The sequence below is a fragment of the Falco rusticolus genome, chromosome 14 (genome assembly GCF_015220075.1).
Source record: "Falco rusticolus isolate bFalRus1 chromosome 14, bFalRus1.pri, whole genome shotgun sequence".
NCBI classification, from domain to species: domain Eukaryota; kingdom Metazoa; phylum Chordata; class Aves; order Falconiformes; family Falconidae; genus Falco; species Falco rusticolus.
In genome coordinates, this window is record NC_051200.1 from 21,330,847 (window position 1) to 21,356,785 (window position 25,939).

Below are 25,939 nucleotides of genomic sequence, written 5' to 3' on the forward strand. Positions count from 1 at the left end.
CAACCACCATTTTTAAAGGTTTCCAGTTCATCACATGGTCTCATCCTTTCGTATCAGCTAAAGTTGAGTTACGGCCAGTCCAGCAAATGTAATCATGAAGATCAGAGCATAGTTCGATGTCTTAAAAATATACATATATCTTCATCATTAAAACAGTATGTCAGCTTATAAATTCACTGTTTAATTTTGCTCATGTAATTATTTGCTGCCACCAAAACCAGCCATCAAGGAACATATTGTAGGCAAAACTGCCAACCTAATTAATCATATGGTTGCATAAGCGAGGGCAGGTTTTTCCTTGCCTCTGCTATCCCTCGGTGAAGGCTGCACTTAATTACCTGCGAACCTAAACGCTTACTTTCTATATGTATTGTGTGTTACTAACAGTTTCTCTGTGTGTATGTTTTTCATTATTATCTTACCGAAGGTGCACACTTGGTTATATTGTGCAGACACCTTTTGCAAAAATGCACAATGACTTTGGTCTTGAAAAGCAAACTGTTTATTTAGGTTACATGATCTTTGCAAAGGTAAATAACCACAGAAAATTAATTTTAGCTCTGCACTGATCAACGGGTTTAGCATTTTGATCTTGCACATCAATCAGTTAATAAGTTTGAAGGAGAAGAGTTACTTGGAATAAGCTGAAGTACTTAGCTGGATTTTTTTATTGTTTGTTATTTTTATATTAAGTGATATAAAAAGTACAGTAATATGTATTTATGCAAAGGTTGGGAAAATGCCTTTTTAGCCACAGCATGCACATTATTGATATTTCTCCACTTTGTAAATACAGTCCTATTTATTCTGTAACCCGAGAGATCTTGGAGGCTGGTGAGGTAATACTTCATGAAATGTGTCAAACTCAGCTGCACTAGAGGATGTTATATTTTAATTTGTGGTAGCTTTGAGGAATTTTCAAGTTATTTTCCCTAGGTTTTATTACAGCAGGAGACTTGACACAAAGGAATTTAGTTTCTGTCTCTTCTCACAGTCACCCTGCCCTTTCAAGATCACTTCTTCTGGGAAGAAGCCTGGGCTTTGTTTTTCTTTATTTTAAAATGGCTTTAGAGGTCATCCTTATAAAATAAAAAAGTGCTTCTTTAAAAGGTTCATGTAAACTTTTGGCCCAAGTCATTAATGCTTAAATGATGTCAGTAATTCTGAAATGCCTTGTCTGCCTGTAACATGGTTAGCTGTCACGTGCCGGGTGGAGGATAATGAGAAATAAAATGGCATACGCGTTCGCAGGGTTAGCGTGACACTGCTGGGTGTCCATCAGGGGCTTATGATTGTGCCCAAAGTCTGTGTGCATTGTCCTGTAATTCTGAAACTATAGATCTTTTGGCTGTACTTAATTTGGGTTTTGGCAGGAATCATCAGAAACACATCTTTACTCATCTTCACTAAAAATGTTGAGATTTAACACAAGTATGTTTCGGTGTCATTAAAAAGATGCAGTGCTGTTTATAATTTCCAGACCTTTATGTAATTTCCCCCCACAGAATGAAGAAGTCAGATTCATTGAGACTGAGTTGGAGAACCACAAACAGAAGTATTTTGAACTACAGACGTTTACTCGGAGTTTGATACTTGCTATTAAATCAGATGATAAAGAGCAGCAGCAGGTAAGTCTTGATGTGGGTTTTAATAACAAAAGGCATTTGTCATTTTTGTTCTCTCACTCCCTTGGTTTTATTCCATAATGCCCAGAGGCTCAAATTATGATTAAGGCAGCGTTGTGCTGAACATCTTACAGACAAAGTAAAGCTGAACTTTAAATGAAAGGAAGATCTTGCAATCTACGCAAGCAGTGACATAGACAAAAGAAGTGTTACTTTTACAAGGGGACCACCAGTGTATGCCAAGGGACTGGGATTTGTCTGTTGTGAGATCCAGGGAAAAAAGTCAGGCTGCTTCAGCTGCGCTGCACCCATCTAATACATAGCAGTTCTTTTAATGCTTGGTTGGGTCATGGCTTGTGTAGGTAACATTTTGTGCTTTATTTAGGAAGAGGTTTCGTTGCTTTTATTGTTTTCCTTTTGTCTTTCAGATAATGTCAGCTCGGACAATGTTTTTCCTTTCAATATCTATCAATACTCACCTCTTTGATTTTTATTAACGCATCCAATACCAACGTTGACTGCAAAGCTCAACAAAGTTTTTTTCACTATATGTTTAAAAGATACATGAATGCTGACATAAAACATATACCTAATACCATATTGTAATGTTTTTTACTTACAGGCACTGCTCTCAGACTTACCTCCTGAATTAGAAGAAATGGATTTCAATCATGCATCCCCAGAGCCTGATGATACCTCATTCAGCTTGTCGTCTTTATCTGAGAAAAATGCCTCAGACAGTTTGTGAATTTTTTTTTTTAACTGACAAAAAAAGAAACCCCACGTAACGTGTAGGTTTCAAGAGAACGGCATTTGCTATCCTGTGTTCTTCAGTCCAAAAAAGAAAGCCCAAGGTGAAGTAGACTTTCCTGAAGGATGACTGTAGTAGGTCATGGCTACAGTTTGCACTGTCAAGAAATTTTGAATGTTGTTTTTGGTAAATGAAAGACCTGTGTGAGGAAAGGTTTCACTTTTAGCAGTTTGGCCTTGATTAGGATAACTTCTGACTTTCCAGAATAACTCTTGCTCTGTAGCAAAGCCTTTTTGAGCAGGGATCCAAGAGCGGAAAACAAATGTCCTGTTACACAAACAGCTCATTCTTCAGAGTCGCTTGCTCACCAGTCCTGTTGATTATTTTTTTTCCCCATTTTTACTCAGGTAGGTGGACTAAAAATTGGAGATCCAAATAGAATAACGGGCTTGTTACGAGTTGTGCTTGAACCCTTTTGAAAATCTGAAAAATTAAACTAAAGTGTTTTTCATTATGTGACTTCCAATTGTTGCATCTTCCATTTTCTGACCAAAATAGCTGAAAAATCTCTGAAAGGCTAACTGAAAAATTTGAATTATCGTCAATAAATTATTAATGTAAACAAGCAGTCATAAGTGGTGTAACAAATTAGATGGATATGGGAAACCTGATAGCTGCAGAACACGACTTTCTGATACTCTCACAGTAGCAATGGGATTAGATGTTTACAGTGCTGTTTTAGGGGTTTATGAATGTAGTTACAGTTTTTATTTGTCAAAGTCTGAATGCTAAAGTTCTGTTAGGTATTTTTCCACAAACTTTGCTCCCTTTTATCAAGACGCTGATAAAAGCAACTGCTAGGTGCCATTTCTAAACTGCGAGCTTGATTGCAGGCAGTGGCTGAAATGAATTTCTTCTTTTCCAGCTGTCACAGACATTGAATCCCTGTACTCATCTGATTAAATGGATGTGCAGATACATTCAGATAAATTTAGTAGGGCATGTAGGTGCATGCCCATATTATTGATGCTCTATAACTTCTAATCTGAATATTCCTCAGCAAGCATTTTTGAAACAGATACTTTCACAGTCTGGTAAAAAGCCTGATCTCTCAATTTTATGCCAAATAACAATTTACTCTGGTGAATCCTTACTCATACAGCACAGTAAGTAAGCCCCTTAATTCCAGTGGCAGATCCAAGGTGTAGCTCAAACTCCTGTGTTGGGGAAGTAACACCCCTTTTTTTTTTTTTTCCTCCAATACTGGGATTAACTCCTGATTCTAGGTTTCTCTCAGTCTGCTCTGTTCCTCCCTGATCCACTTCTACAGATATTATTTTTTAAGTGTCAGTAGTGAGCTCTGCTCTTTCAGGTTTCTTTCTGTCTCTGTGTTGTCCTTGGGCACAGGCAGCTTTTAGCAATACTGTTAAACGCCGACTGCATAAAGGAGAGTGGCAGTTTTAAAAGCTGTTTTAAAAAACAAAGCAGTGTCACAGTTCTGACTACTATACAATTTAGTTAGCTCCCAAAAGACCTCTTTCCGCCTATTCTACAGAGTAACCCCACAAAAGCAAGCTGTTGGGCCTGTATCTGAGTTTAGGCATTAAAACTCAGCGTGGAATCCCAGGAGAGAGGCAAGGTGCTCCGTGTAACCAGGACGTAAGTGGTAGGTTACTCATCCTTCCGCTGCCTGAGCTGAAAGGTCACATCCTCGCTGGCAGACACATCCTTAACAGCCTTAGTCAAAGGAGAGGCTGTTGCAATGACCACCAATCTAAAATTAATTAAAGTTTGTGAGCAAAGATCACAGTACTACCCTTCAAATGTAAGATAGAGCTCAACTGTAATTCTGCTCACTCTGAAAAAATCGTTCATAAAGGTTTTCTATACTGGGTTAACAATGCTTTCTGTTAACTGTTCTCTAGATAGGAAGTCTGTGCTACTGACAATGAAACCTCTTGTTTTCTGTGAGCTTTGCTGAAATAAAAAAAAAATAGTACTGTGATTTGCCACTATTTGGACCCTATTTTCCTCCTTTTTCCACTCCAAATTCCCATGACAACAGGCAGGCTACTTGATTTCATGGTCAGTTAAGTAATCCACCTTTATACAAGAAAAACTTTCATCGATTTTCATGATGAAAAAACTTTTCATGATTCATATTTTGCTATGTCTTCTATTTCATATGCCAGACAAATCAAAGGAATTAATTTTGAATGAACTCCTGGATTCAAGCAATTATGTAAGTCCCTTTTCTCAAGGAAGCTGGAATCCTCTTTAGGATGTGCAGCTGAAACTCTAGCTGCAGTCAACACCCACACCATCCCTGTGGGCATGTTGTTCTTTGGTTCTTTTCTCTAGCAGGGTGACAAGACGAAACATAGCGAAGGAGTCATGTTTCCGTACCCTGAAACACTTGACAATATTGCAGGATATTCAGGAAGAAAGAGTATAAATTATATTTCTGTATAGCAGAATGCCATAGAGGGTTATACTGTACAGCTGCTCTGCTTTTTTTTTCTTTTTTTTTTTTTTTTCCAATATTGCTGTATATTTCCTATGTAAAACAAAAATGTTAATGAGACATTACCGTTACTGGTATTTTAAATCATTGCAGCAACAATAGTTCTGCAGCACAGTGGCTGAAGAGCAGCTTAGGAGGCCCTGTAACGTAACACAACTGTCCCTGAGAGTGCGGAAAATACAACCCAGGTGTCACCCTTCAGCCGAGCACGCACCGCAGCGTTTTGTCATTGAGGGCAGGTTTGGTTGCCTTGTGCCCCTGACAGGCAGTGCAACGTGCTTTCCAGCTTCATCTTGGCAGCTGTATTGGGAAGCACCTCACTGATGGGCAGCGCGTTCCGATACAGCCACCGGGACTTCATTTCCAGGTGAAATTCTGAAGGTTCTTCAGATGATGGAAAACGATGCGGGTGGCTCTCCGGGCCCGCGGCACGTGAGGGTTTGGTTTATGGTTATTTCCTCGGTTCATAGGATGGTAACGAGCGCCCCGTTAAGTGCTAGTCCATCATTTGCATAGGCTTCCCCTGCCAGCTGAAGCCAGTACCGCGCTGTTTGGCAATGACAGAGCCAAGCCCCGCATGCTGTTTCTGTGCTTTGCCTCTGGGATTCGATTAACCGCTACGGTGCAAGTGCCACGTATTGATGTTTTTATCATCGTTTTGCGAAGGCTTTCGGTTGCTTTGCCAGTGAAAGATGACTTCCCTGGCGTAGTTTATTCATAACGCGCCTGTCGGAACATGGATGATGAGGTATGTCTTTCTGAAGAAACCAAAGTGGAGAAGGGCAGTGCAGGACAGGCGCCGTGACCCGCAGGCAGGATGCTCGCTCCCCGCGGGGAGCAGTGAGAGGCTTTGATGCTGGTGAGCTTGCTTACAGTTAAGAAAGCTGTTTCCTGAAGCTCTGCCTCCTTTCATTTCCCTGCAGATGACACTTCTGTCAAGTCTATAGGTCTAACAAGAGCGAGTAATAGTAAATACTCTAATAGGTGAATTTTTGGCAGATTTAAAAGTACACGAACAGATGTACCATACAAGCCAATTTTCCTGAGTGGTTGGTTCTTGAAGCAGCACTGCACTTTAATCTTTCCAAGTATTTCTTTTTTGCTAAGGCAATAAAAAGTCTGAAATGACAAGCAGATTGTGGGCTTTGCAGTCCTCTGAGTGAAAAAAGGAACGTACTGGTTATATCTTCATCATCTTACATTGGGAAGCAGCTTATTAAGTCCATTCACCAAATGGAGATAGCTATACCTACTGCTGTGGTTATACAGTTGAAATGATAGGAAAAATCAACAGTATCGTGAACATCCTTGTTGTGGAAATTGAAATACACTGCTTAAAACCAATCAGCTATCCAATTTTGGGATCTCTATTGCACTACCCTGTTAGTAACATTAAAAAGAAACCTAATGCACAGCACTAACTTTTCCCTAGGTACTACAGTCGTAGCCGACTGTTGGTCTCAGGATACTGATAGCGTAAGGAAAGACAATAATATGCATAAATGGAATAGCACAGAATATCTGAAACATGAAGTATTTGCAACTTGTGATGTTACAACCAAAAGCTTGATGTACTACCTCCGGTCGCGCTGCCCAGATCCTTCAGGTCAGGCAGTGAACTCCGAGGCTGCTTTACGTGTTAGGACTGGCAGCGGTCTAACCTTCCTCTGCATTTCGGGATTCTGCTTTTTCTGCCCCATATCATCATAAGGTTGAGTAAGTTGCTCACTTGAGAGACACCTGATCAAAGTTAGGGGATGGTTAGTGAGAAAACTCCAGCTGGTTATTAGTAAAACCAGAAGCTGGTTTATGGTGTTTGATTTTTCTACCCAGCTACTATTTTAGCACACTGCCCAAATGTGAAATCTTATTAAAAGTCATAAGCAGAAAAATAGAAGCGGTACTACAAAATTGTTTTTTTCCATGGCAGAATAGGGTTTTATTCTGACTAAAGAGTATTTATTTGTCTCTGAAAGGCAGCAGCTGACACTTTGGTCAGAAGATGATAGACACAAATGGGGCAGAAACTTGGGCTTGCGTGGTGGTTGTTCTTGTTTTTAAACAAATGAGCAATCCTCTGCAGTAAGAGAGACACTTGAGAATGTTCCTGTAAGGAAAAGGGGTTCAGGTCAGTGCTTTGGTTCTGGTGAACATTTTACTGTATTAGTGAACTAAGTCAATAATTCTTTTCAAATTCTGTATTGCATTTTACACACACTACCTCTGAAACGTGACACCACCTTTAAAACCACACAGAAAATGTGAACCTAAGCATTTTTTTTTTAAGATTTTATAGGCAATAAATTATTTCTAACATACATCCTTCAATTTTGTGCTTGTTTTTTAGTTGAATGTGAGATTCACTTTGGTTTTTTAATTTAGTACTGTTCTTATGTATTTGTCTTAAACACAGTCTATGGACAAGGAAATAATAAAGATGTGATATTAGGGAGAAAATATTAGCATACGTTAATGGTAGTAAATATTTCTATTAAAGCTGAAGGATGATGTAAATGGGCTAGCTGTGCTGGTTTTGGTACAGTTACTGTAAGGAATGGATAGTATCCTTTACTCTGGTACTAAGTGATAGTTGTAACCTTTCTCAAAATATCATCGATTAATTTATCAGAACAGTCAAGTCTCAGCAATGTAATGAAAAGCAATAGGATTTTACATTCTCTGAGAAGTAACGGTTCACCAATATGCCCTCATATTTTTGTTTCAGCTGTTTTATTTTGCGTAACCATGTATAAAGACCTTGTAGAAACAATTTTGAATTGCTTGTAAGCAAGTGTCAAATTAAAATGAATCAGTAGCAAGCTAAGGTTTAAATGTAAATGTAGACCATGTTTTGTAATCAAGTTTCATCTTAAAAAAGAGTCCCTATAATTTCCACCATCACATCTGTTGCTCTGAAGTACATGGGGGAAGGCTGAACGTAATAGCCTCTCCCGCCTGGGGATGGGTAGCGAGGAAGACATGAGGAGGCGTTTTGGTAGAGTAGCAGAAAGGAAGATCGCGGGGTTTTAGGCAAGAAAATGACAATAAACTAATAAATTTCGATGCCTCAGAAGGCAAGAGCTTCTACTTCAAATTTCGTGAAATACAGCTCAAAAAGTCATTGGCAAATCCACTGAATTGTGTTGGTGAAAAATTATATTCCCCAACAGAAATTATATCATTTCTATGATTATTTCTAGAATTACCGAGTGTATATGTATACACATATGCAGTTATGATGTGCACAGGTATACTGAACTTGATCATCATATTAGCATCTACAAAGGTATTTTCACTTAAAATATTAATGCAATTCTTCTAAAATATATTTTATTTGCTCTCATTGTTATGTCTTACTATATATTGATTACATAGTTTTGAAATTTAGTGAAATACATCCATACAAATATGGTTTATAGTTTAACTCCTTGCAAAACTGGTAACTTTTAGGCTTGGAAGTTTATTAAAATGCCCGTAATAATGGTATTTCTAAATGATCTTGGCAAACTGCTGTATTTATGAAGAGATAATGAATCTTCTGCCATGCTAATTTCTGCTTTAGTTTCACTAAAGCTATCAGTTTGATTTTAAAAATAATAAAAAAACCCCAAACAACAGACCAAAAGAAACACCAAAACAAAAAGCAAAAAACCTCTGAAAGTTTAAATATTACTGTATAACTTAGATGTTTTCCTCAGCCTACAAAACATAAGAGAATTGACGATCTTAAAACTTGATATCATTTCTTTCTGGGCCAATTCATTAAGCTTTGTAACCTGAGTGTATTACTGAGTTTCTCTGTGAAAATATTTATATTGGATTTTTATTATTTGTATCAATATGTGTAGCAAAGAAACTACTACAAATCTTAAACTGAAGTACCTCCAGTATGGTCCAGGACGTATGATCTTGGCTTATTTGAAAGATGGATGCCTAGTGAAATACTCCATACATTTGTATTGATTTTTTTTCTGTATATATAAGGGTATTTATAATCTTGTATTAACAGAGTCATCATGAGAAATGCTTATTTCCTCCTTTAGAAGCCTGTTCAGCTATTTTTATATAAAATGTTTGTCTTTGCCTTAATTTTTTTTGTGAAAAGTTGTGCCATAGATATTTTAAGTTATCCACAGATAGTTACAGAATTTCCTTGGATTTGTCTTTAGTTAATTATTGTTCTCTCCTCCAAATGTGTCTCAAGGTTGTTTTGCTTTCTTGGTATTTTTTTTTAATTATTTTTTTTAAGTTTTGGAAGATACCTTCATATGCATGCTTTGGTAGGTCAAGTTTTTCCTCTGTAGTTTATTGTTTATAGTTTAGCAAAATCTTTCACTGAAAAAAAAAATAAATAATTGAAGTAATGCTTGTACAAATGTATCTAGAGTGGCCCAGATGGTCAGAGTAAAGGGCTATTTAGCATTGGTAAATTTGTCTACTAGACTCAAGGATATTTTTCTACGTCTGTCAAGTTTGGGACTATGGAGAAATGAAATAAAGGTTAACTAACTCCTTTTCCTATATGAAGTTCTCAGTTTCTGTATTACTGCCTTGTAAAAATCCAGTCCTATTCAAAGTATCAAGAATTAAGTTAATGTCAGGGCTTGGCGCAGGCGCGTTGTGTTCTGCTCCCCTGAATCTTCTGTTTTCCCCTGCTTCTGAAACAAAACCATTTTCCAGTTCTTTAGGTAGAATTTAAGAGGTTGCAGCTAATGCTGATGGCAGCAGTGTGCACGGTGGATGCGGTCGGGGCTGCCCTGCCGACCCAGCTGCCATCGGCGCTTGGGCATCGCAAAGAGAAAATCATTTTTACCCCGTGCAGTTCGCAGGGGCTTACACAGGTTTCTGTGTTCATCAAAACAAAATGGGGAAAACAACGTAACCTCTGGTGTAGGTTTTGGCAACCTGTGAGTGAGACCCTGCATTTGCTCCAGCCATTCTGGGTAACGAGGTTTTGTTCATTTGGAATAGAGCTGGGCCGGGGAGGCGGGGGGGGGCAAGACAGTGCGGAGGTGCCCGTCAGTGCGGCTCTTTGGGGGGAAATAGGTGTTGTGAGAGATTGACTGATACTGGGAGGAGTTAGGAAGGTTTAAAAGTAGCTTGTTAGTTTATGGAGAGGCTTTCCAGAATTTGCAACCCTCTGTCCCAGAAGCACTTCTGAAATGTTTTCCCTTTCCATAACATGACCTTGGATCTAATGAAAACAATTCACGTGCAACACCAACAACAGCTCAGAGTAATTCAGGTGAACCAGTAATGCTTCAGTGGGTGGAGGATGGGAGTAAAGTTATTTTAAAGATAAATGTGAGTCCTCTACATTGCTGTTAATCATGATACTGTTTTGTAGCACTTACTACCTTGAAAATCTCCCAAACTAATTTCTGCGGCCTCTGACCAGCTGGCAATCCCGGTGGTTGGCTTGACGTGCTGATGGAAATGTGGCAGAAGTTGGTAGTGCCAGTGACTGTTCTGCTTTTTGAGCAAATGCAGGTGATGAAAAATACCACAGCCATCCCAAAGAGCTGACAGCGTGGTACCATGACGAGGGGAAAGAATTTAAAATTCTTCCAAGACAAGGAGCAGAGAAAAATAGCTGCAAGGGATCGCCAGTGAAAGCGCTCGGGCACCTGGCTGCCCTTCCAGGCTCAGCACCAGGCCGGTGGCACATCCAGGCCGGCGGCACATCCAGGCCGGCGGCACATCCAGGCCGGCGGCACATCCAGGCCGGTGGCACACCCAGGCCGGGTGCCTGCCGGGACCGCGTGAGACCGGGATGCATAAGCAAGGTTTAAGCCTAAGCAGGGTGTTAGTCGGGACGGCTTTTGTTCCCGAACGCTGCCAGGTGGCAGTGTGGCCACATCCTGCGCACGGTATGGTATGGGCACACGTGTGCTCACCTGACTCTTGCATGTAAGCCTGACGGCTCTGAAGTCAACCAAATTCATCCAAAACTTGGAGCTAAGACCACATCCAGCTTCTGCAATGGTGGCTGCAGCGGAGGAGCTTAAAAAACCAGAGAGAAGCAGGCAGAGGAAGTAAACCTGGCTGATGCTAAAGCTTTAGTTACACATTTACAGGGGACGGTGAACTTGGATGCTGGTGGGGGGAAAACCCAGCCCCCAGCAGGGCCGGTGGCTGTGGCTGTATTGCCACCTGGTGGCAAAAAGCCCTGGTGAGTGGGGAAAAAAATGATTTAAACTGTCCCCACACTTCACATGTCAGAATAAGCGACTAGTTTTATCTAAACGAGAAAGAAATCTAATAACAAAATAAGGAATCTGGCGTTTAGCAATGAGGAGGCTGAGATGAGGTTGATGCGCAGCCTTAGCTCTGCCCTTTTAGTTAACAAAAATTACACAGACGTGTGTGTGGGTAAAGGAATAAAGGCAGAAGGGTTTGGTACAGGGATCCGTATCCTTAGCGATACTTTCAGATTTGACTTTGGTTTTGATGAGATCATCTGGAGAAGCTGAACCAGCGCATTAAAGGAACCAGATCAGCTGTAAACTTGTTTGGGTTTTTGTTAACCCGGGGCTGGGCAGCCGCAGTAACTACATTGGATTTTCAGGACAGTAGAGAGACTCGACACCGGCATTTCTGCCAAGCCAGAGGGGAGCAAGCATGTGTCAGGTGCACCAGATTCCCTGGATCTGCTCAAACCCGAAGGGAGCTCTTCCCAGAAATTGAAGTGAAGCACCCAGGGACTTGCCACCCGAGACGGAGCCTTCCAGCCGTTTTGTATTCTCTCCTGTCTGAACATTGGGTTTCTACAACAGAAGTGCTCTCAAAAAGAAGATCTGGTGTTGTCTGTGGCCATCCGAGGAGTCCTTGAGGTGTGTAACCAGCTGGAAACTTCTGCAACTGTTGGCTGCAGCCAGAAGGAGGGTTTTTCACCGGGCAAGAGGCTGGTGCAGGGGGACCGAGGAGGTGGCAGTGAACCCCTGGCCATGATGCCAAATGCTGCTCAGGAGCAGTAAAAAGCCTCCGCGTACCCTCTTCTCGCGCTTGGTGTGAAGGACAGCAGGGACACGGGACGGAGCAGCTGCCCCTGCCCTCGGCGGGATCACTGCCCAGGACTTGGCATCTGTACGGGGGGGCTGGGGGGCTCTGCTCTGGCGCTGCAGACTGGATGTGTACCGGTGGTTGAAAATCGTAGCCCGAGTGCCTGTTCTGGTTTGGTTTCCTCACAAGAAGTGAGGTTTGCGGGTACCAAAGCTGCTCCGTGAGCCGAGGTGATGTGCAGCAGCTGGGGCAGGAGGGGCAGCCGCTCTCTCCGTGCTTCTGCCACCAAGGGTGAGGGGAAATGATAACAGAAGGAAAAAGAAAAAGGAGTTTTCTGGTGTTTTGCTTGCAGCTGTTTGTGTTGCTTTAGTGGGGAAGAAAGGAGGAGGCAAGGGGAAGTTCTCTTTTCCTGCCAGGGGGATTTGAAAGTTTTCAGACTTTATTTAATATTTTACCTTGGGTTTTGGTTATTTTTTACTGGAAATCTGGGATAATATTGAACTATGTAAAATGTTTCACTAAAAAAAAAGTTCATGTAACATTTTTTTGAAAGAAAAATTCCCACTAGCCCCAATCTTCCCGCCAGTCTCCTCCTCTTTGCTGTTTAATGTGAAATTTTCAATTGATGTTCTGTTATCTCTTTCTTCAGAGGGATTTGGGCGCAGCTAACCTCACACTGCAGTGATGGGGGAGAGGAAAGGGTCACGTACTGACACTTGCTTGAACCAGCCCTGCCTTTTGGTCTGGAAGGCCTTAAAAACAAGACTGCAGTGTTATTATTTGGGCACGAGGCCAGGTGTATCATCTGCCTGCTCCCGAGGGGAACCAGCCTGGCCGGGCGAAGGCAGGAGCTGTGCGTGAAGCCCCGTCGCAGACAGCAGCATTGCCTGTTCTGGAGGGACGTGCTGGATTTCATCTATCCTGTCCACCTGAAAATAAGGTGATCTTTCTCCCAGCTCTGCTGGATCCTTGTTTCTCACGTATCACTGAAATAATTACCCAGCAAAACCCTCCGACATGCTAGATACCTCGTGCAGAGGGCGTGTGTTTGCTGTTTGCTGGGTGTCTGTGTCTCCTGCCCCCGTCCCCCCGGCAGCCGGGCTTTGCACCCCCAGCAGCCCTTCGCCAGCTGTAGGTGTTTGTTCTCTAGCTGTGGCAGGAGCAAGGCCAGGGCAGAGCCACCCTGCGCCCTCCGAAGCCACAAACACAAGTCCCCGCAGCAGGGCAGTGTGGCTGAGCCTCCCCTCAGGTCAGGGACGGGACGTGGGGCTCAAAGGGAGGGGTGTGCACGCCCCGAGAGAGGGGATGGGGAAGGGGAGCTTGGGGGGAGACCCTCCCAAAACAGCTTCTGAAGTTCAAGTCAGAGAATGTTTTTGTTTCTCCTTAAGCCAAGTTTGCTTCTGAATAGCTGGAGCCCTGTTGAAAAACTTCGTTAATGGTTTAAGGCTTATGAACCAGAGCAGCCCAGAAAAGGATGGGATGGTAGCGATGTCTCCCGTGGACTTGTCTCATCTTTCCAGATGACCGTTTGGTTCAGACAACCAAGGCTGTGGCTGTGTACTGGATGCTTCTTTCCCCTTGTTACTTAGTGAATGATCAGAGAATCACAGGGTGGTCGGGGCTGGAAGGGGCCTCTGGAGATCACTGAGCCCAGCCCCCGGCTAGAGCAGGGTCACCTGGGGCAGGCGGGTGGGAGTGTCCCCAGGGAAGGCGACTGCGCGGCCTCTCCGGGCAGCCTGTGCCGGGGCTCTGCCACCCTCAGCGGAACAAAGCTCTTCCTCGTGTCCAGAAGGAGCTTCCCGTGTGGCAGTTTGTGCCCGGTGCCCCTTGTCCTGTCGCTGGGCACCACTGCCGGGAGCCTGGCCCCGTCCCCCTGGCCCCCGCCCTGAAGGCCCCTGGTACCTGTTGGTCAGACCCCCCTCAGCCGCCTCCTCTCCCGGCTGGACAGGCCCAGCTCTCCCAGCCCTCCCTCACCGGGGAGATGCTCCAGCCCCTCATCATCTTCCCAGCCCTGCGCTGGCCCCTCCCAGCAGCTCCCTGGCTCTCCTCAACTGGGGAGCCCAGCACTGGGCCCAGCACCCCAGATGTGCCTCACCAGGGCAGAGCAGGGGGCAGGATCCCCTCCCTCGACTGGCTTCTCCCACTGTGCCCCAGGTACCATCATGTGATGCTGGGGTGAGGTTCTTCCCCAGGAGCATCTCCTTCCTCCAGCTGGCGTTGGGTTTCCAGGTGGCCCCAGGTGCAGATGGGCTGCCAGCCCCGTGCCTGGAGCAGCAGCTGCTCCCAGGGCTTCCTCCTGGGGAGGGCAGAGGTGGGGAGAGCAAGGCCAGTGGGGAAAAAGGTAGTGAAGGCTAAAAGGAAAGGGAATATAAATTGAATAAGGGAAAGAAAGGGGAAATGGAACAATGTATGAAAGACGAGAAAGCTGGAGCGAGGAGGTGGAGCTCAAGGGAAGCAGAGAGAAGAACACAAACCACAGGGAAGCACTTGGAACAGAGGGGAATTTGAAGTGAATTAAAAAAAGGCAACCAGCAAGCACACCCCCGTCGAAGATGGCTGGAGCCTATCGCAGGAGAGCAGCAACCGCACCAGGAGGCTGCAGCTCGGCACGGCCAAGCCCCCGAGATGGCACCTGGGAGCAGGTTTTCACTCCCCAGCGCTGCCTGGCAGGTGCGCCTAACGAAGGCTGCAGCTTAATTTGCCTGTGCTTAATATTCTGTCATTTAATATTCTTTCATGCTGTAATAGTTGCAAACCCATTGCAATCAAAATCCCTTAGACCTTATTTCCAATAATAGTAAGTAAATGGCTCACTGTGATCTGAACTATAAACAGATTTTATGAATTCTGCCAGAAGTTTAATATTGAATTATTTCTTTATGCCCACATGTCTTTCCTGACTTTGTTAATTCTGCCAAATATTTAGCTCAGCAATCTCTCCTCTCAGCAACCCACTCTCCTAGCTACATAATCCCATTTTTGGACCATTATTTAAAATTTCAGCATTTTTACAGAGCTGGCCAAAGAAGCAAAACTGATTTGAGAAGGATAAAACAAATTAATGTGTTCAGCTCTTGTTTGTGGATCAGGTTATTCGCTCCTCGCATGAAATCTGGTCTGCCAAGGAGCAGGGTTTGAACCTCAGCAGGTAAACCCGAGCGAGCCCTGGCCCTCGATTCCCGGCTGGCAGAGACCCTTGGCACAGGGTCCTTGTTTTAACCCTGTGTGGGGCAAAGCCCCTCTGAGTGTGCCTTTTGCCTCCCCATTGCGCTCAGAGCCACGAGAAGATGATGGATACATTTTTGCATGCTCTGTGATCACACTTCAGAAATACATGGTTTTCAGAGTTTCATTTCTTCAAAACATTAATTTATCTAAAATTCTTTCTCATAAAACCTTGAGTGCTTGGCTGAAAATGTTCTTTCTTACTGCCATCAGCGTGCTCTGAGCCTACTCGATGCCTGATATGATCTGTTTCCTCATCAAGAAACAGGACGCACACATGGCGATTTTCAGTGTGTTGCTTATTGTCTGAATGACATGCAGAAAAAAACTGTGAGAAAATAAGCCTTGCGCAACAATCGGCTAATAAAACCCCCAATTTTGTGCAAGCATGCATAAGGGAATTCATATCCCCTTTGTATGTTGTGTTTCAATTATTTTTCCCCCCTTTAAATCAACTTGCAGCTGAAGAAGCCCTCGAAGGCAGCAGAAACGAAGCGCTGTAGCTGCTCCGTGCGCCGAGGCGCCCCGCCACCAGGGGGAGCCGGAGAGGCTGGGCCTCAGCTGTTCCCCGACGTGCTCCCAGCCTGGGGACGGGCCGGCCGGCAGCGCCCACCGCTCGCTGCTCCCACGCTGAAGCAATGTGTTGATTCCTCTGTAATTGATTTGGGCAACTCGAGGCAATCGGTTTCCAAGATACCACATCCTTCAGATATTTAAAAAATCATAACTCTGGCAGTATATTATATTTAAATGTCGATGTATAATGTGTGTGTATATATATACACATGCTCATAGGTCTCTGTGTGAATTGTAAATGTACAGATGGGCAGGGAAGCGTGTGTAGCTGTTGCATCTCAGCCGAAGAGGCTGCTGGCGGATGGTTCAGTGGGTGGCCCCTCTCTGAGTCACCGCACAATCAATCTCTCAGCACGGCCTTAGAGGTTCCTGTTGGCCCCGCTGTGCTGGGCTGTTCCGTATCGCCCCAATTAACATCCTGTCCACGTGCAGTTATTAAAGAGCGATTTCAGATTTTGGTTTAAAGTGCAAGGGCAGTGACCAGTTCCAGCTTGGCAAGGTGTGTTTTGTTTGCTGTTTCTGTGGTTCCTCACCATCACTTCCCCACCTCCGTGATACTGAGCGGCTGCCACCTCTCACGCAGGGATCGCTGCCTCTCGGAGGCAAACGCCTGGCTCCCCATACCAAGGAAATTTCTGAAGAAGTGAGAGAAAACTGCTGTGATCTCCCTCTGGCTTTCCAACAAAAAAAAGTTGTTTAAATATTGGTTCAATTGGTTGAATATTTTGAGTCCCCAGAGCTGCACACACATCTTTGTGAGCTCTGTTTTTCAATGCATGAAAACAAAACTTGTGTATGCAGAAGAAGAAAGGAAAGCTCTGAAGCAGGCAGCAGGGGAGGGGATAACCTGGAAGGTGGATGGGGATGGGGACACCTGGGTCACCCCATCTTGGATCAGTTCTGCAGGTGCGGCACAGCACCAAGCAGGAACGAGGGGAAGCACCCAGAAAGGCAGAGTTCCCCAACTCCCTGCTTTGGGCTTCTTGAGCAGGAACAATGCTTATTTAAATCTTGAGTTCTGGCATGAGCCAAACAGGCAATGCAGTTTTGCCTTGTTTTGAGGGCAAGACAAGGTGTAAAATACATTAAGAATGGAGACAAAACAGAGGCTTGATTTGTGTCCTCCCAGGTTTGTGACCATCACAATTTGGATTGGAATTTAGAGTCAGGATCCACCATCACGTGAAGCCTCCTTTCATCTGTCTTTTGGGCATAGGTAGCAGCAGGAGACCACAGAGGAACCGTAAGGGAACAGAACCGAAACAGCTTGGAACTACAGGTAATAAAGACAGATTAAATTGGTGGACACAATGTCAGTGCAAGTGCAGGGTGGAGGAAGGTAAGGCTGTACAGCCAGGACAGCCCTGTGAGAGAGGGTCGCAAATGTAGCATGTGCCAGAGATGGACATACAAGTCTTGGGGGAGAAAGGAAGAGCGGCAGAGAAAGGGGACCAAAGCACAACAGCCTCCTTGTTGGGGTGTAAGGGGAGCTGATCCTGGCCGATCAAATCAGAAACAGGGTTGGAGAAGCCACCTGGAGGCAAGCGTGTCACCCGGGACTGCACCGGTTCGGTTTGGCCTGGGTTCAGAACGAACAGGCTTTTTGGTATGAGCCCCGGTGCGGTACGGGTGCTGCACGCCGCGTTGACGATGCTGCCTGTAGGTGTATCAGTGGGATGAAATGACGGCTGATTTTTGGCTCAATAAGGAAAAAATAAAACCCAACCTTTTCTTTTTTTTTTTTTGTTTGGTTATATCCGCACTAGAAGCTACATATTGTGGAATTTTCATTGAAACATTTCAGGACTGTATTACATGCAAAAAAAATATCTGTGCACAAAATAATAATTTGTATTAAAATGAGTATAGTAATTATAAGAAGAAACTAAAACACAATACATTAGAAAATGTCCTGCTAAAGAGGTTTTAAGGGCTGTTTTTACCCTTATCTAGTAATAATGTTGAGCGAGTTACTATTTTTCATATCCTAAAAATTTTACAATGGCGACTATTTTTTCTACAAGTGTTTTTTAATTCAAGGAAAGAGATCTTCAACTGGTTCAGCTCATGCTTTGAAATAAACTGAGTCACTCCAGCTTTCTCTAGCCAAGATCTGGCCCAGTAACTAAATTTTTTGGTGACCCCTTTCAACTGGTTAGTCATTTAAAATGGACCTATAGGCTTATAAATGTGTATTTCTTATTTGTAGTAAAAGGAGGGGATTGTAGTAAAAGGATGCAAGAGCCATCCGGCACCGGCGGAGCCAGTGTTTTGCCGTGCTGGCAGAAAGCAATGCCCACCGTTTCCAGCTCAGACCCTGGCTGAAGCAGACCTTTCTCAGACACTGTTTCTGAGAGATTTCTGAATGTGCTGCACCAGGATTATAATAACCCACGTGTACGACTAGAGCTCCCCGAGGAGTTTGAATCTCTCTGGAAATCTGAAGGATGATGCAAAAAGGTTTTCGCAGCTCTCTATGAAATGGATGCCAGCTGAAAGATGGACAGTCTGGAGGCAAAACAGCCGGTTCTGAGGCACTTGATGTGCTTCATAATTTTCAGCAGAGTCGAGAAGAAATTAAGACACAAATCGAGAAGCAGTGCACTCCTATGGAGATAAAACAGAAGATGTTTTTACATAAGAGAGTGGGATGGGGATAAAAACAAAGGCAGGCTTGGGGCTGTGATAGGGCTGATCAACCTGCTTGTCGTTTGCAGGGTTAAGGACCCCCATGAAAGCTCAAACTGTGATTTCCTGCTCAAAAACATTTTGAGGGAGGAGAGACTGAGGTCCTTGGATGGTGTGTTTGTAGACAGTACATGTAGACAGCAGTGTTGGAGGGGGATGCATCCGCGGTTGTTTTGGCGGGTGCTTTTCAAAGTGAACCACCAACCTGTGCAGATTAATCACCCGCTCTGGTGCTTTGGTGAGGAGCTGTTTGGTTGTGCTCAGCAGCCAAGGTGTTTTGTAGGTGAACTGTCTTTTTTTTCCAGCTGTATAGAGTATAATGAAATGTAGGTGTCACTTTGACATGCCAATAGCATTAAAAAAGCACTCCCAGAGTCTCAAAACAACTTTAAAAGAAGCCAGAACTGAGGGGTTGAAGTTAAACAAACAAGCAGACAAACAAGGAATGACAATTTTCATTTCCCCTGAGCTTTCTCCAGCTATCGGTGGGTTAAGCAGATCTATCAGTGTGACACGAGGGGAGTTGGAAGGAAATGCTGAGCACTCAGTGCAACTTTTTATGGAGGAAAAAGCTTTTATGAAGAAAATATTTATGGCAAAATGTTCTCCTGTATAGAAAAATGATACAATGTGTTTACCCCCCTGAAATCGTATCTAACTTTGTAATGGGGCCCAGGCACTGTAGGAGTCTTGTGCTGGTTCTGCGCTCAGATAAGCATCATCCTTGCTCAAAAAAATGCCACGTCTCAATATCAAATGGATACGTGGTTTTATCTGTAGCTGTTAATGCAGATGGAATCATCTCTGAGTGAAAACACCTTCCATCTAGTAAGCTAAATAAGCAATATTAATAGCTGGACCTAAAATGTCTGTAAAAACATAAAGTATTTTATAACTGTCTTACAAAAATGCATTAGGCAATGAGGACTTTGTCATAACAGAAGAAATATGTTGCTTCTGTTGCTGCAAGCTTAATAATTGTGCTTAATCACCCATTGTTTGGTGATTCAAGAATTAGCAGGGTGTTTCAATTTAAATTTTTAAGAGTTCTCTGAGTTCATGTGTTTTAGAAAAGCATCATTGTGAGGCAGTTGTGGTACTCTAAAATACACAATTTAGCACTAAATCTGAAGTTGCAGAGCTGCTCACCCAGCCACATGCTGCCTAAAGCCCTCACTGCTGAGCTCAGAGACAATTTTAGCTTTCATTTAACAAGGCCTTCTTTCTTTGAGTTGATATGAACTTCAGCCCTTTATCATCTGCCTCTGTTTATATGCATTTATACATACTTCAAAATTTTCAAATTTATATTTCAATGTGAATATTTAAAGTATTTTAATTCTGACTATCTCTTTCAATGGTTCCTGTAATTACAAGGTACGTCATTCATTTTACATTTAAATATGCTTCCTTCCCACACAAACCCAGCAATATTTCTTTTTTTCTTTATATTACTGTTAGCATATTTTAAAAGTGAGTCTTATTATTTTTTTATGTTAAGAAATCAGATCCTCCTCATTTTAAGAGTCCTGCTCTGGTGCTTTTTGCTGTCCTTCCACTAGACTGTGTTGGGTGCAGGAAAAAATACCAAGGGTTCTTCCTCCTCCTCCTCCTCCTCCTCCTCCTCCTCCTCCTCCTCCTTTTATGAGATAAAGGTTGATGCTCAGAATTACACATTTAAAAAAAACAACCCACAGTGTTTCATAAAAGTAGCAGTTTATTTCCCCGGCCGTAAGATACACTGGTGGTTCTAAACTCTAGGGTACTCAGCATCCATCCATTTATGCGATGGGATCAGGATCAGCTGAGCTACATTTGTATTTCAAAAGAGAGGAGGTGCAAAACCAGCCCTAGAGAGCACGTTCCAGCGATGCAGCACAATCTTAGACTGAGCAGTTTGTTGGTGCAAGTAATTTCATTACGTATTGCCTACCCCGCTGGAACAGCAGCAAGCCTGTTTACAAAGTCCCCCAAACTTTAAGGAGAAAAGCACTACCAGGTCATTGCTATAGAATTTCATTTTGATGCAGCCTTTGCCTTTTCCACTTCCGCATGAAGACTGTCCAGGTAACAGCAGCATTTCAGCAGCAAGGTTCCAGATGTAGCTCCTTGCTGCTGTATTCTTTAAAGCCTTCCCACATCAGCTCTGGGGCTCAGTTCTAATTTGCTTCAACTTGGTGAAACACTGCTAAATGGTGAAATGTTGTAAACTTACACCAGGCTGGAGCTGACCTTTTGTAGCTTCATTAAGGTTTTGAAGGTACCCCCTACAAGCATTATTCTTGCTGTGAACAGAAGATTATTTATTGTTTACTCTGTAGTGGCCTGCTGCTGTTCTGCTTTGCTGGGTAGTAGCCATTCTTTTAAAGTCTGACCTCATTCTATTAGATGCTTCCTCCATTGAGTGTTCTCATTTCTCACTGAAGCCAACACACAACATTTACTAAAAAAACTCTCCCATTAAAGGCGGTGAGAATCTGCCTCTCAGATGGCGTGCACTCTATTTTTCCTTTATCATTAAGAAGTCTGTTCGTCTGTCATTTTTTACTGCTTTCATCTGTTGTGCCATGGATACTGATCGATGCCTGTGACAGCTCATCATTAAAAGGAGAAGCACCTCTTTCAGTGTCAAAGTCAACTTGCTGAAAACTCTTCATAATCGCTTGTCCTCACAGATTTACAGCAAATGAGAAAACATTACAAAGACCTGGGAAGAGCTGCAAGTAACGTCCTTTCTTAACTTGGCATTCAGCTGCCCCATGACCACCATCGTTTATTAAAGCAGTAGAAGAAACAAGATAATGAAATGAACTGTAAAGCATTTTGTGGCAGTTGCCTGTATGAAAGATAGTGTTTAAAGATAAATTGCCATTGTAATCGTCGCTTCAGATTTGTCCTGGGAAAGCACAATGTGACTGGGATAAATAGTTTTGACTTTGCTGGCAGGCAGTGTTATCAGATAGCATGGACAGGACTGAGCAGTTAACTCTTGCAGGGCAGCATGTGGAGCAGGGAGCAGGTCAGAGCTGCAGTACGCTGCGATTCTGTGTTTAATACACGTGTGCAATGCCAACTGAGAGTAACGTGAGTTAGAGGCATGCTGCAAAGGCAAACTTGCAACTTTCCATAGTCTTTTAAACAAACCAATACATGACTGTAGAGGCTTCTCAGCCTGAGATCCAGCCTAGTATAGAGTTTCAAGTAAGTTCTAGTCATTTCCCTGCTCATCTGCATATAATACTGTTATTTGTCTAATTGTTTCTATTCTTGTATGTTTGGTATGTAAAAATGCGGTAAAGCCATTATGCAGGAAAAGGAAAGTAGTTGAGATGATTATTCTGTTATCAGTCATGACTAAGATGAAGAGAGATATACTAGCAAGACATTGTTCCTAAAATAGATACCTTGCAAACAAGAAATGTCAGTCAAATGAGGTTTAAATTAAATTCCTGATAGCAATTACTTACAGAATGATCATGCTCCCATTGAAATTATCATGAATATTGTCACCATTTTTAATGGAAAAAAAGTTTGGCTTCAGATACTGCTTCTGAAGTGTATTTCAGAACGTCCTCAGCTTTTACTATGTGCTTATATCCTGCTGAACCCGAAGTCACACTGCCACAAAATGCATACTTGGCTGAACGGTGACTCTAAGCAAGACTCTTTGCATGGGACAATATGAAAATGCGTTAAACCCAGAAACGGGCATTTGCAGGAAGTATTGAATGGCCACAAACAAGTGACCTCACTGGGAGGAGAACTGATGAAGTGAAGAAATGTGATGTGTGTTCCAAATAAAGAACTGATGAGTCAAGTTGTGCCCCAATTGGAACAGAAGCAAAGTCAAGATGGCTTGAAAATAACCTTGATAATTGTGGAGAAGAAATAGCAATCAATTCAAGTTTTGTTGACCCCCAGGAGCTAGGAGAATGGCAGTGGATTGGGAAGGTATGCTGATTTCTCTTCCTCCAGTAGCGGCAATTCTTTAAGCACTACTGCTATGGCAATTATCTGAAGACCTAAACTAGTATCACTGAAGTGATATTCAGCGATCTGCTCTCTATTCCCAGTAATATATCTATTACTCATGCAGTCAAGTCCTTTTGTTCCACAATAAGGAGAAAACAATTTCTAAATATATTATTGTAAATCCGTATCTTTACACTGCAAGACACAAACAGCTACTGCTGAATTATTTCTGACAGATACCAAGTCCCTATTGAATCTTCCAGGTTGAGACATTTTTCTAAGCGGGGCTCAGTAGGAAGTTAATTATAATGTTCCAAAATGGGAAGAATTTTTACCTGAGATGATTAGGCTATTGGTTTGAGGCATGGTATGTGGGTTCCTAGCTAAAGTTAGGAACTGGCAACATCTTTGGCTCTGTTTCATTTCAGAAGTAACACCCTCTGCTGTCACAAAAACTTCCCTGAAGACTGAGATCATGATGATTTTGGATGCAATCAGTTCCTTAAGTATTCATCATTGTTGATACATTTGCATATTGGAACATCATGATGGTTTATTCTGAAGCAAAATTCACTGTGAATTCAAGTTGAATTTTTCAGGCTTGGTTTCAGCTTCAAGGATTAAACAGGTTTGAAGAAATACAATGAAGCAAGTTTTGGAAAAATAGAAAAGTATGTGAGATTCAGTATAGAAAAAAAAAAGGATCAATTGCTTGTGGTAGATTTGCCATCTGTTGGTGTATGCACACAGCTGTGGTAACTTATTTCAGTATTTAATTACATTTTCTGACCTGCATTTGGCTCAGCTAACCTTAGGAGTTTATATGAGAAATGTAGTTGCTTAAGTTTTCTTTGCAAAGTAGTCTTTGGAAAGTGCTGAATTAGCAAGGAAACTCGTGTTGATGAGTACATAGAAGGAGGTTTGACAAAGCTGGGCCTTTGGGGTTTTCACTTTAAGCCATTATGTAGAGGCTAGAGTATTTCTGTGGTTCTCTGCTGGGCTTTTCTAAGCACGTACACTAAAACTGTAGGCAAAGCCCGAGTATCCATCTCCATGGTGTTGCTCATGGATGTAAAACAAACTCCTTCCTTACTTGATCACTGCTTGTGTATCTAGTCCTCGTGGCAATCCTGTCACTTACTTTGAATTGCCTGTCATTTCCCAAAGGACTTTGATAGCTAATGACTGCTCATTACTTTCTCTTTGTAATTTGTGCACATTATCGGTAGTTATTTACTTCAAAATCATTAGTGAAAAAGTGCACAGAGAAACCCGAATTTCCCCACCCTTCGTTTACAAGTGACTAAATAGCCCAGGAAGCTTCAGCCTGGGAAACAGAGCAAAGCACGGTAGGACAGTGGAGGTGGGATATATACCACACATAAAATCACAAATGATATGGAGAGGGTAATTAATCACTCTCCCTTACAATATCAGGCTAGGGAACATCAGATGAAACTGAGCAGTAGGCCCAGAGTGAGATTCTTTTGTAATAAGGTTTCATAGTGGAACTTGTGAGATGTTACGGTTGATGAAAATTTAGATATCCAAGGCTTGAGCAAACTGGTGTAAGAAATGTCCGTCAAGACTATTCCGTGCAAGATACCACCCTTGGCCTGTGAAACCTGAATTGCTGGAGGCTGAAAACAAATTCTGGAGAAGTGTTCTTAGCTAACGCTTACTGTTTGTATTTTCTGAATGGCATCTGCTTTCTTGGCCAGCATTGGAGATAAGATAATGGATCTTTAATTTGACCGTACATAGCTTTTCATTTGATGATACAGAACTTCTGAGATGTGTCAGTTGGCTGGTTTGTAGCATTCACTCGATGTTTTGGGGAAAAAATATATTGTAGGACATTTGAATTCAAAATGCCTTTTGAAATGAAGAGGAACCAAAAGGTTTTAAGTGAAAAAAGTTTAGATAAGCATCAAAACATCTAGTAGGATCTTCATTCACTGTGCCTATCTGCAGATTTCATCCCCTACTGTCAAAGCAATGTGATCAGCAGAGATAAATTCATTGTATTTTCCATATGGCTGAGATATTTCTCTAGCTCATTTTGGACAAATGTGGCAAAATTTGCTGCTAAGTTTGTCCTGTGGTTCTAAAATAGCTCAAAAGAAGAGTGTTTGCTTTGACGGTGAGAACGAAATAGTATCGAGGATCTCTCTTAAGGTGTTGATCTAGGAGCATCATCTCAAATTGGTTTCCTTTTTTATCCATAAGTGAGCTTTTAAAAACTTGCTGCCAAAGTACAAAAGATGTAGACGGGAAAACATAACCATAAAGCTGAAGCAGGGATTCAGGAAGGGCCTCTTCACTTGCGCTTCATACATTCAGCACAATCACAACTGAGTATAAAAGTGACTCTTGCTGTTTCCTAAAAAAATCAAGTTCTTTTGCCTTTGCATTGTGCGGCAAAGTACACAATAAACTGTTTAACAATACTGAACTGTTTAAGACATCTTATTCCACGTTTCTGTGAATACACATACGTACACAAGCTTGGATCTATTTGCATTTTTTAAACAGCAGTACACACAGGATGGGATATGGACTCTCACATTTCTATTTCATGTCCAGGCTAACACAATATTGACTAAAGGTTTTGCCATGTTACTCTTTCATAACTTAATCCGAATGCATACACGTTTGGTATTATATGTTAACTTCTACAATCATGACAATCTTGCTGTAATATTTGCCTTATTAGTAGCAGAGCAATTCACGCTGTGTGTAGAGGGTCTCCACAGCTTAATAGCCACAACTGTGCCACTGAACTTGTACCTCCATGTGAGAGCACACTCTCCAGTACACCTCACCCTCTGCATTAATCAGTTCCTCCTCTGGAACAATTCTGGCATAGACGCAAGCATACAACTATACATTTTCGATACATCAGGACAGTTCTTTTCCTTCTCATATGAAAACAAGTCATGCTAACAGAAGCATGCTTTGTACCCACGTAAATTCATCCACACAATAGGAAAGAGCTGTACTGCTCTGACTGTGCAAGTGTTGTTAAATCGCATTGTACAAAAGATTAAAGGAAAAACGATGATGAACTTGAATAAACTTGCCCTGAGAAATTAACTGTATCCCTGCCCCCCCCCAAACCACCCTCACAATTGATACTGGAGTTCACAGTTTGCCTTGAACTGAATCTACAAAAGCTAAATTTGTACCTGTTCCCTTTCAGGGGCTTTATTATAGTAAAAACAGAACAAAAAATCAGTCTCGACTTGGGAAGTTTCCTCAAACTTTGCTTTTTGTATAGTTTCCTTCCTGAGAGCTCACTGAACTAGATACTATTCACATATTCCTATATTCACACTGTTTTTTCTGCTTTGCTTTCCAGGGTGGAGCTGCGCTGTACTTGCCACGGTTAGCATGGTTTGGATTCCAGTATCATTAACTGGGGGGAGGAGGGGAACAAAAGACACTGGCCTGATGATAATATTCTTATTTTTCCTTTCTTGAAAAACATTGTAGATGAATGAACACAACGTTTGCAGGTTTCTTCTGAAATAATCTTGTTTAAGGACAAGGTTGATACAGATTGACAGAAAACTT

The 25,939-nt window shown here is 42.5% G+C and overlaps 1 protein-coding gene across 4 annotated transcripts in view; it reads left to right on the forward strand.

Annotated features, from left to right (window-relative positions):
- HDX (highly divergent homeobox) overlaps positions 1–9,423 on the forward strand; it is a 55,214-nt gene extending 45,791 nt beyond the window's left edge. For all 4 annotated transcript variants that reach the window (XM_037408185.1, XM_037408183.1, XM_037408184.1 and 1 more), the window contains 2 exons: positions 1,506–1,628; positions 2,248–9,423. In XM_037408185.1, coding sequence (XP_037264082.1) covers positions 1,506–1,628; positions 2,248–2,373 — 249 coding nt within the window. In that variant the 3' untranslated portion in view covers positions 2,374–9,423. The remainder of the gene's footprint in view (positions 1–1,505; positions 1,629–2,247) is intronic.
- The last annotated feature ends 16,516 nt before the right edge of the window (positions 9,424–25,939 follow it).